At 42.6% G+C, this 12,196-nt stretch overlaps 1 protein-coding gene across 1 annotated transcript in view; it reads left to right on the top strand.

Moving 5' to 3' along the window:
- Positions 1-639: 639 nt before the first annotated feature.
- Positions 640-12,196, top strand: part of LOC128832996 (putative DBH-like monooxygenase protein 2) — a 32,813-nt gene continuing 21,256 nt past the window's right edge. The window contains exons 1-3 of the mRNA XM_054020838.1: positions 640-921; positions 5,477-5,623; positions 7,932-8,093. Of these exons, the coding sequence (XP_053876813.1) occupies positions 640-921; positions 5,477-5,623; positions 7,932-8,093 (591 nt within the window). The remainder of the gene's footprint in view (positions 922-5,476; positions 5,624-7,931; positions 8,094-12,196) is intronic.

The following is a 12,196-nucleotide window of genomic DNA, read 5'->3' as shown; positions in this document are numbered from 1 at the left end:
ATTTGGAAAAAAGGCTATTACTTGTGATGGACCCAATTCCACGAGGGGAATGCAGTCTCCAGCGCTCACGGTCTTTTTCCTGATACTGACACTGGGACTGCCCCAACTGATGGTGCTTTTTCTGATGCAGACTCTCCTCCCATGAGGAATGGACTGAGATTCAGCAACATATTGCTTCTGAACGGCCCTCACGGCTAATGACTATGTGATACTAATGAATGATTGGGGCTCACTCCAGCCTTTACAAGATAGGGGCTAGCTGATGAGAGGAGTCCTTAAAAGAAATCCTTTCTCTTTGTGAACTGAGGTAACATGCTGGCTCTCAGAATACCAGTTTGGATGGGAATGCTGAGCCCCCTCTTGCATCCAGTTAGGTCCAAAGAGCTGTTCAATATCTTGTGACACTAGCACATAGGGTCCCTGGTACCTGTCTCCCCCGGGCATGGCACCAAGGTGTATTATGTAACGTGTTGACTTTGTGCCATCTACTTAATCAGATGTAGAAGAACAAGTTGCTGCCCTTCCTCTTTGGCACCAGGCCCTGCCTCGCTAGACATCCATATAAGTTGGACCCCTTACCACAGATCATCCAGCCCAGGGGATCAGCACGAGAGACAGGCTACCCTGATCCTGATGAAGATGATGAGCCTCCTGTGGACCAAGAGCTTTCTCTTCCTCCTGTCCATCCCGTGCCTTTGCTCCAGCCAGCCCTCACCTCCCCCGTTGCGTTTCTCTGCTTTCTTGGACCACTCAAACATGGTCTTCATGCGCTGGGACCATGATGAAGAGGAGATGATGACCTTTGAGCTCCAGGTCCGCACTGTTGGCTGGGTGGCATTTGGATTCAGCCCTCATGGAGAGTTGCCTGGGTCTGACATTGTGATCGGGGGCGTTTTCCCCAATGGCAGCATCTATTTCTCTGTAAGTTGAAAACATTGCCCCTCCTTCCCCCTTTGAAGAGGGTCATGTTTTACATGTACTGCATTCAAGGCAGGATTCTATGCGGGCTGAGTTCACAAGCAGGAAGATTTAGATAAGTTTGGGTTGTTCCATCTACTATCAGGTCAGTGGATGCTTCCAGAAGCAGTATAGTCCTGCTAACACATGGCTGATGCACCAACACACATGCAGCCAACATGCAGCTAGGTTCACACCTATATCCCTCACCACTATACATGCTCATACAGACACACCTGCTACCTGCCCTCACCTAGATACATACCTGAAAACACTGCATGCTTCTTGTTACTAACATGCCTATGCTCTAATGAAAGTCCCTGGTCCACCAGTTCAATGACCCCTATGACTAGAGATAGGGGAAATCATGTATGGTTTATTTCATTGATTCTCAACCAGGGGTATGTGTACCCATGGGGGTACACAGAGGTCTTCCAGGAGGTACATCAACTCATCTAGACATTTGCTTAGTTTTACAACAGGCTACATAAAAAGCACTAGTGAAGTCCGCACAAACGAAAATTTCATACAGACAATGACTTGTTTATATTGCTCTAAAAACTATACACTGAAATGTAAGTACAATATTTATATTCCAATTGATTTATTTTACAATTATATGGTAAAAATGAGAACATAGGCAATTTTTCAGTTCTAGTGTGCTGTGACACTTTTGTATTTTTATATCTGATTTTTAAGCAAGTAGTTTTTAAGTGAGCTGAAACTTGCGGGTATGCCAGATAAATCAGACTCCTACAAGGGATGCAGTAGTCTGGAAAGGTTGAAAACCTCTGGTTTATTTTATGTGGATTCTGATGACATCTGTTTTGTCAGTTTCACTTACTGTGGTTTCACTTGCCTTGAGTTTTGCTGTGTCTTTTTTTCCATCCAGACGAGAGATGGACTAAATCCCTACCACTCTGACTTCTCCCAGTCCTTGAAAGGCCAGATAAAATTTAACCTGTATCCAAACTATTCCTCATTCTGAATTTGCAGAACCAAACCCCAGCTGATTAGGTTTTGCAAAATCAAAGCCATTACAGAACAGTTTGCCCATTACAGAACACAGTTCAAACTCAGTACAGTATGGTGAACATGAGAAACTAACCAAACCAATGAGTTCTGTGAAGACTTGGGTGTTACTTGCAAAAAAATTACCATGTATTTAGTTATCACCAAGCCCCTTAGAAAGCTTAATCTCAGAATAGTTCTGTTTACCCAGAGGCTTTTTTTTTCTGAACATTGATGAAACTTTGCAGGGTCAAAATATATCTATTCTACTCAGCTGGTTTCATTTCCATGTTTGAATCTGAAACTAAATGAGTTTTGCATGTTTTCGTTGGATGGTTGTGAAACTCTGGTCACAATGACCAGAATTTTCAAAATGATTCAGAGATGTTTTAATTTTTTAAGGTGTCTCATGTGTCCTCCTAACAGTGAGGCACCCCAAATCATTAGCTTATGTAACTTCAAGATTGTGGCTAGCATGGGACCGCTGATGGCTGGGAAACCACAGGTGAGGGGCAAAGAGGTTCCAATAGTCTTGGCAGATCCAGAAAGGTTTATAAGAATATAGGCAAGCCCGCACACGCACACATGAATACACACATCTACACCCCATCTTAGCACTCACCTATTAGCTGAACCAGTTGTACAAACACTAGGTAAATTCGGGGGGGAGGGGCGGAATGTAGTTTAGTGTAGCTGTAGTATGTGTGTATGATTACATTGCTCTCTCTCCCTCTCTCTCTTAATCATTCTTCTCTGTCTTTCTCAAGAGTGAGAGATATTTTTCCAAATAAGTCTCAGGGTTAAGAACTGTCTATAGTGAATGATTTTACTTTTAGTTTTTAATACTTATTTTGTTTATTGGCTTTTGTGTAACTCATTTTGGGACTGTTCATCTTTGCATTTTTAGCTTAGTAAATAAAGTAACACAAAGGGGAATTTCAAAGAATAGAAAACAAAGGAGGCATTTTCAAATTCTCCTCTGTAATGTGATTCCCAGCTTGGTAAAGGAGAGGTTTAGAGGGATCTGAGAAGCTACAATTAGAGGCAATGGAGGTGAAATTGAGCAGAAAAAAAGAATGTCAGGCTGGGTATCAGGAAATGCAGTGAAAGTGATGCTAGGGTTTGGACAGTCACCCCAAGGAGCAGAGATGTGCTACCAATATATTCACAAGGGGCTCCTATAAAAATGTTCCCTCTTATCCCATGATAAACGTCTGTCCTGGGGACATGTGCTCACATTTAAATGCTTTCACAGTCATAGTTGATAGAGGGGACTTTACTTGGCAAAGAAACTTATATTAAGTGCACTTAATTGAAAAAAATGTACTTTGTACCAGAAAAATATTCTGAGCACATAAATAGTTAAGCAAGGTGTTCTGCTTGTTAATTTGAAATGGGATGGGTTGATGGGAGTGAGGTGGTGATATTATAGGGGGATATAGGAGGCCTCCTGTCATAGGAAATTTTGGTTTTTGTCCATTTCAAAGGTGTGTGTGTCGGGGGGGAATTCCTCAAACTCTTTCATAGTGTATGGACTATATTTCAGTCACAGAGCGTATTTTGACGGCACCACCTTTCTCAGTTGCGATTGAGGACCACCTCCCGTCACATTCACAATTACATTGATCACCTCCCTTCCCATTCAAATCAAAACTCTTCAACTGCTTACACAGATAAGTAGTATTAGGAAGGTAACTGATGAATGGGTAAAGGTCATTGAATGCAATTTTGAAGCTAGAAATTAGGAGAAAAACAACAGCTGTTTGTGCACCACCAGCAAGTGCTGTGCAGACCACTACTGACCCATGGACAACAGTCTGAAACTAGACAAAACCCAGGAGTATACATTGTGGGGTTGGATCTCTTGTCCATCATTGCAGTGCCATTCTGTATTGTCCTCAAGAAATATCCTGTGTGGAGCCCTTAATGATGAGAAATGCGGGGTGAATTTGCTTGGATGTGATAACATGCTGTGAATCTTGTTTTAGAGTCGTTTCATTTATACAGTTGTCTCCATCTTCCTTGGGTCGGTTGAACTTTTTTCTCACTACATATTTGTCCTACATGACTAATCTCATTCAGCCCAGCCTGGTTCCCGTTTACTTTAAATTCCTTTTCTGTGGCAGGCTACAGAACATTATTCAATTCCTTGGTTTTACTCCAAATCATCAGATCCTCAATGATTCTGCCCTATTCACTTCTGGTCTCAAGATGTAGGATTTCATGCTTTGTTGCACCCCTCTGATCCTGAGGCAATCCTGGAGAGAAGTCACTTAAACATCTATTTCCCAAAAGGAGAGTTGAAGGTGTACAATTTTGCATTTTCCGTATTGAGTCAACTTGCCAAAACCCTTGACTTGCAGCAGTACAGAAAATGCTCTTGTATTTTGAAGTCTAGGCATGGCAGGCAACATTTTTAAAGGTATTTAGGCACCTAGAGATTCACATAGGTACCTATTAGGATTTTTGAAAGCACTAGGAGCCTAATTCTCATTGAAATCAATGTGAGTTGGGCACCTAGGCACTTTTGAAAATCCCACTACACCCTTATCTGTATCTTTAAGCATCTAAATATCTTTAAAAATGTGGCCTGACAGCTTCTCCTGTTCTCATAGGGTAGCACTCACCTTTGATTACCTCATTCAATCCCTTTGTATGTGTGTATAAATTCTAAACGTGTTTCGTTTTCTTATAGTGACTGTACTGATAAAGCAGTCTGCTAGGCAGAATATTCAGAAGTGTTCATCACCCATAACCAGGGCCCATTTTTAAAAGGCTGGGTGCTGATCTCTTTTGAAAATCTGCCCATAAATGTTACAATGGGAGGTGCTGGGTGCACAGCTCTTTTAATCATCTGCTCTATTGACTTCTTCACTTGCTCCATTTTTTGCCAAAGATTCAGTTTAGTTTACTTCTGAAACTGATCGTGTGACACACATGAGTAAGAGACTGATCTTTAGTTCTTCAGCTGATATGTGTCAGGATTAGGGGTGGTCAGAAAAAGTGTGTGTAAGAGAGAGACTCTATAGCTTGGTGGTTAGAAAAACTCTGCTTTCCCTCTCCTCCCAGTATCCTGGATCTGAGAAACCTTCCTGATTAAATTTGCATTGAAACCAACATGTTTCCATGAAGCATTCTGGTTTTGACTAAATGACACTTTTCAGTGAAAAAAAGTTTTATCTAAATGTTTCTGACCAGCTCTAGTCTGGATTACCAAAGGTCATTCTGTCACTATATAGGTGTCAGTACACAGGGACTCCAGGGGCTACTGTCACATTGAAGAGAGGGAGGGAATGGACAAAATGTGACTATTGTGTTTCTCTGATTTGTAGGAAACTCGCAATGAAGGCAGAGGGGCCTTTCAATGTCATAGTTACTTTAACAATTATTCAATCTCTATCAGTACTATTTAGAGAGATGCAGTCTCAGGATGTGAAGAGAAGTTACTTCTATTCTCTCTGTGTTGTTTCCTCATTTGATTTGACATCTCTCTCCATGTCCAATCCAGGACTGGCATGCTGTGGATGAGGAAAATCTCAAGGAGGACAACAGCCAGGACTACCAGCTGCTGTCACTAACAGAGGATGAGACCTTCACCACCTTGCGGTTCAAACGCTACTTCCAGACATGTGACCCAAATGACCTGGATATCACGGTAATGGAGGAGACAATCCTTCTGCACAAGGAGCCACATATAAGTGAAACAAACATGCCTCCCCCCTGTACTCTGATGTATACCGGAGACCTTAAACAGGGAACTTCTCTTATTACAGTAGAGGAACAGGAAGTATACAGTCTAAAAATAAGAGCGCATTGCAACAGTTTATGATGATGTAGAATGTGTTGATAGGATTAGTAGTTCCCTTTTAGTATAGACCTCTGTGTGGACAGTATTCAGGACTGGGGAGATGTGAGCCTCAAAACATTCTGAGGCTTGAATACAACCTCTGGCTTCTGGGAAACGCAACTAAACTTAGGCAGAGCTTTTAAAGTCTCTTTTTGCACTCTTGACCCTTCACCTCAACCTTTCCTACTCCTCTTTTTCTGTCTGCCTCTTTCTATCTATCCCTCTTTCATAGATCATGGATCTGCCTCTTTAATAAAGAAGATAAATTTTACAAGTCAATGAACATCACATATATAGAACCATCACTTGAGTGCAGTATATGATACAAGCTGTTAAAGACATAAGATGGGGCTTTCAGTTGTGCTCATCATTTGTATAACTCAGTTCCCATTAAATCCATTGTTTCAATGGGAACAGCATATGCAAAATGCAAAGTGTTTTGGAAAGTCTCACCCCGGCTCTTTTTTAATTGAAATGCTGTACAGGGGATTCAGATTGATAGCAAAATTACAATTAAAAAGTCTGATCAACCTAAAAATGACAAATGAGTTAGTGATATTATTATTCTTAATTAGTATTATTATTGCAGTACCTAGAAGCCCTATTTTCAAAAGATCTGCTTTGTCACTGGTACATTAATGGACAGATTACCAGAACTCTAATTACACAAATGTATATGTTTGTGGATCTAAATTGGGGACACATTTGTTATCATTCTGCATGTAACTGCATGTACAAATGACCACTTAGATACATGGCTGGTCATCAGTGCTCAGTTACCAAGATTACATTTGAAGTTGCACTAAGTGCACTCACAGAACAGGCACACAAATAGACATTTTCCCACATTCACTAACACGTGCAGCAATTCTGAAAATTTGGCCTTTAGTGTCAGACTTTAGCTCTCATGGATCTTGTGATGCTCCCCAGGGGTACCCAGAGCTGTGAGGTATTTCACCACTACCTGCCCTTAGAGTGAGGCAGTCTTGTCTGCGTCTACTGTCGCTCAGCTCTGTGAAACCAACAGCCTCTGACCCCACAAGCACTGCCTTCCAGGTCTCCACAGGCATCACTGTCTCTGTGCAGACTAGTGTTGGCTCTGCTACCCAGAGACAAGACAACCTCATTTGGTTTAGTCTCAGGTGTCTTCCCATCACCCTGCTTATGCCACATGCAGATTTGTCTTATAATCTTAATTTACATTGGACAAAGAGACAAACATTTTATCTTCCTCTGGAAGAAACCTGTTTGTCAGTTCTGCCAAGTTACACAATTTAAAACATAATTCCAGGATGTGTACATAACTTTTAAAATATCATCAGTGCATACATTTCACAATGATATTAATGCCCAGCTTGATATCAGCTTTCGATACCTTACAAGACACTATTTAAGATAAATGAAAAGCAGTGTGTTTGGTGTAGTGAGTTTGTCAGGCCTGTTAAGAATTGCTGTTATAGAAGAGTGAACCCTTTGTTAGTTGGCATTGATAGTCATAAACCTCAGTACCTGAAAATCAGACAAGGTGTCTCAACTTGTGGGCACACACAAAAATGTAAGTACCCAAAACTAGTGACCACTTCTGAAAATTCTGGCCTCATCCAAATCCTTAAACCTTTCCTCTTGATCTCCAACCTATTCTCTTTCACTCACCAGGTCCTTAAACATTGTACATGTGTGTATGTGAATATTGTGGTGCAGTGTGTAATATGATTGTGGAATGTGTTTGGATAATGTTTTTTGAAGGGTTTTGCCTTACGGGAAATGATCATGAGCCTTTGTACAGAAGTGTTTTGTGTGGTTGCACTGTGCACATGTTCGCTGTGTTTTCTTATGTAGGAATGAACTGTGTGTGGGAGGCATGTAGTGTGTGTGCATATCAGTAATGTGAGGGATGTGTGTTTTAGTGTGTAATGTGTGTAGTGCATTTTAATGTATGTCTCATTGTAGGGGTGTAATAGGTGTGGGCGTTTCGATGTGTGGAATGTGCATAGTATGTTTCAGCATGTGTACTGTGAGTGTGTGTGTGTATGTCTGTGAATGAGAGTGTATATGCAGGTATGTGGAAGCTGTGATGTCCTGAGGAGGATTTTGCAGTAAATTTCTCTCCTTACAGGGTGACACCGCACGCCTGATTTCTGCTTTTGGCACTGACGACACAGTCCAGTTCTCCAAAGGCCAAAGATTCCTCAAATCTCTCTTTCTGATGCGGGTCATAAGCCCAACTGAATTGAATGACCCCAAAATATTCTTCACCTATGACCTGAAGCTAAATGATGTGAGTATCTGACCACAGCACTGCCTATCCTCTGGACACAAGAATCCCCACTCCCTGACATTCTTTTCAGTAGAGCTGATGGTGGCCAATATGGATGGATGGATGGATGGATGGACACGGCTATCTTAATGAATGTGTGAATGGGCAGAGAGATTCAGTAGTAAAGTGGAAGAGGATGGGTTTGTTTTGAGGAAGGGCTAGGCTGCGTTCTATATTAGGGAAATATTTGGGGATATTACCTCTTCCTTTTCAGGCCAATGATATAGGCTGGGACCAGTTTAAATTTCTGTTGTTACCAAAAGAAAATTACACACAAACAAAAGTGATTATTCAGCTCTCAGGAATGTTCCCTTGACTTGACTTTTATTTGAAAAATAAAACACACTGTTGTGCTGTTTGGCTGTTCTATCACGTATATACGTTACACACAAAAACTATGTTAAAAGAACATTATTAAGGTTGCAAAGACAAATATTGAAAAGTTAGGAAATGCCAGAATTAAGGTTGTCTGTAGCACCTTAGTTTGTCCCCTTGTGTGTATGCATTATGAAACAATCTTTAATTCCATGATCACATACAATTTTTTTTTCACAGGACTCTGCTGCATTCAGCGCACTGGACAGAGGGTGCTCATTGAATGAGCATCTATTCTCCTCATCACTCAATGAGTGGCCTCAGGCTTTATTTACTGCACACTTTTAAAAGCTGGCTCTGAATATAGAATTATTCATTTCCTTGTGGGCTTTCCTATGGTGCTCATCACTATAGTACTGGAGTGCTTCACAAACATTAATTAATGTATCTTTTCAGCACCCCTATAAGGTTGTGGGGTAATATTCTCTCCTTTTTACAAATGGGGAACTGAGAGACGGAGAGATTAAGTTTAACAGTATTCACTAAGTTTGGGTGTCCAATTTTAGATGCTTAGGATCTGATTTTTTCCAACTATGTAGCATTATATAGCACTTTATATGTTCAAGCACAGCTCCCATTGACTTCAGTTACAGCTGTGAGCACTAAGCACTTCTTCAAATCAGACCCCAGGGTCTCAAATTGGGTACCTATAAAATGAGAAACAATTAGAGGCCATCTGTGAAAAGTTTGGTTTAAGTGACCTGCCCAGCATCACACCGGAACTCTGTGGCAGAGGCAGGAATAGAAGCCAATTCTTGAGTCCAGGGCATCCAGTTCTTCACCTCCCTTAACCATGAGGCCATCCTTTCTCTTTCTGCCTCTTTCACTACACACCTTCCAGCTTCTGCAACAAACGAGGCAAACATCCTAAACACAACAGCCACCTTTAATACACAACCCTGATTAATCCCTAGGGCAGGTCTATCTTGTGCACTGAATGAGGCAGGGGTCCTGTGGAATAAAGTAGCATGTGATCATGGAAGAAAGACTGCATCATAAAGCATATTCACAAGGGAGGTGAATTAAGGTTTCATAGGTAGCCTTAATTCTGGCACTTCCTAACATTTGGCTGTTTGACTTTACAATGTTGACTTTAATGTTCTTTGGATATATTTGTGTGTGTGTGATTGCCTATGTTCTTAATAAAGCAAACTGAAAAAACCAGAAACTCCAACATGTGGCAACCTGACCTGACCTGACCTCTTCCACTGGAGTTAACAAAGTAACTGACAGCAGCAGTAGATTGTCATCCTCTGAGCATGAGATGGGGATGGAATACTTTGCCACTGGGTTTCACAGATATTTGTTGATAGTAGAGGAATAGTGAGACTCAGGAATACTGGTTCCACTGAAGGCTCTGTAGGAGTGTGCTGCAGTGGGCACAGCATCTTCTGCCTGTATTTCAAAAGCTTGATATTTTCTGCTCCATCTCCCCCATCCCAGTCCTGTCTCTTTCCTACCCCTAGCTCCTTGGCTGAGTCCCATTCTGTGTACCTACCCAGTCTCTACTCCTCAGACTTATCATTCCAGTCTCAATCTCCTTCCCAGAAAGTCTAAGTCTCCCCACCACAGGCTCATTTTCTGAGTCCCAATCCCCGGCTCCCAGTCTCTCTCCCTTCCCACATACAGTCCCAGTCTTCTTGTCCATTCAGGCCCAATTCGCCCCTTACAGCTGCTCATCTGATCTGTCTCTGCCAACCCCAATGCACCCCAGCTCATTATCAGACCTCTCTGTCTTTCCCCATTCCATCCATGTTACTGGTTCCTAGTGCCATTCTCCTTTTCCGGCCAGCCCCAGTCTCTCCAGCTTCTTGTCCAATCTCAGTGTCTCTACCAGCCAGCTGGTTCCTAGCCAACCCTCTTCCCCTATTTCTTTCATCATCTCCCAGTCCCCCTATACAGGCTCCCAGTTCCAGCCTTCCCACTCAACCAGTTCCAGATTCCCTTTGCCCACCTCCCCACTGGCTTCCAGTCCCCGTTTCCTTGACCAACCAGTCTCACCAGCATTTCCCCCTTTTTCTGAGTCTCTTTGCCCAGCCAGCCCAGTTCCTGCCCCTCAGCTCCCAGTCCCAGTCTCTGTACACAGCCATCTCATTCGCCCCTCTCCAACACCCAATCACAGTTTTTCTCCCCCTCCAGTCTCAGTCTCACCAGGTTTCTTGTCCCAAGAAACAAGAAAGAGGACACCCTTCCCTCCCACCCACCATCCGCAGTCCAACTCTTGTCCCCTCTGCATTTGAATCAGGTAGCCTCCTCCTTCATGCTGCCAGGGCTCCAGCAGAATGGTCATTGAGAGCACAGGCTTCCAGTTCTCAGTTTCAGTATGTGGCATCACTCTTGCTGGGAACAGCTTTTACAGGGAAAGCCAGCTTTGCCCCTGTAGCCCTGGGCTGGTGAGAGCATGCTCTGTGGGAATGGTTAGCACGAGGAGCTGTGAGGGGACGGAGCACGTTCAGTAAGGATGGACACTTGAAGATTTTAGTTTCCAAAATCAGTCTATACTGAGCATGTGCAAAACTGCAATTTGTCAAAGGCTTACATAACTTGGCCACATTTGGGCAGATTTTCATGGTGGGGGGGGGTGGGGGTGGCAAAAGGCCACATTCCTGACACAAAGGCTAGCCTATGTCAAATTTCAAGAGTCTTCTCCAAAGCATGGAGGACCTAGGGCTTCTCAAAGAAAAGGTCTAAAAACCTTCTTCTTTTTTTCAAAACATGGGCAAAACAATGTATTTTTCCTAGCTTCTTTCTTAGAAATGTTGGAACTCTTTTTGGTGAATTTAAAATATATATATATTCAGGCTGAGTCAAACATCCAGCATGGGAAATTTCAGCCCAAACTGTTAAAGTTTCACAAAGTTATAAGCAACAGAAAATGAGCCTTACAATGGGAAATGTTAGGTGACCTTAATAGATAGGGTTACCTGCCCTGCCTATAATAACTATAGTGTCTCATGGAAGCACACAGTCAAAATATAACAAGTGTATTTACTGCTCCCAGTTTACTGTTGCCTGTTATTGGAAACTGCATGTTCCTCAGGGAGAAGAGCTGCGCTGGGAACTCAGGAATAGCCCCTATATCATGGCTCTGCTAGAGCTCTGGAAAACACAGCACACACCGTGCTCCTTCCTGTACTAACAAAAGCAGTGTCTCACATTCATTACTAAACTGCCATTACTGGTGACACAGCAGCACTTGTATGCAAGGAACAAGGGATCATGAGAGCACTGGAGGAGGATTGAACACAGTTAGCATCCACACAAAGAGCTGGGGTCCCATTAAAATAGACATCACCACAAACATAGCATCCCCTGTCTTAAACCCACAAATTCTACAAGTAGAAGCTGATCACACTGACCTACTTCAAGTAAACAACTACATATTTTTGAACGTAGTGATCTAGAGGAAAAGGACATCAGGCAGGGATGCCAAATGTGCTAAATACAGAGGATGTGGTGCAGGCTCTTACCTGGCTATTACCAGTGATGGAGGAGCAGGGGGATTCAGAGTAGTTCCTCTGCTGATTAATCATCCTGGCATGGTTTACAAAGTGACAGATGATGACTCTGATCAGGCTAGCTCAGTGTACATCAGGCAGAAGGTAAGGGAGGAGTGTGAGGGTCTGTCTGTGAGGTGCTCTAGGGCAGGTGGAAGAAGTAGCCAAAAAGGACCAACTCACTGTGGTACA

The sequence above is a fragment of the Malaclemys terrapin genome, chromosome 1, assembly GCF_027887155.1.
Source record: "Malaclemys terrapin pileata isolate rMalTer1 chromosome 1, rMalTer1.hap1, whole genome shotgun sequence".
Classification (NCBI taxonomy): domain Eukaryota; kingdom Metazoa; phylum Chordata; order Testudines; family Emydidae; genus Malaclemys; species Malaclemys terrapin.
The sequence above is the reverse complement of the archived record's forward strand: the minus strand, read 5'-3'. Positions and strand labels throughout refer to the sequence as shown.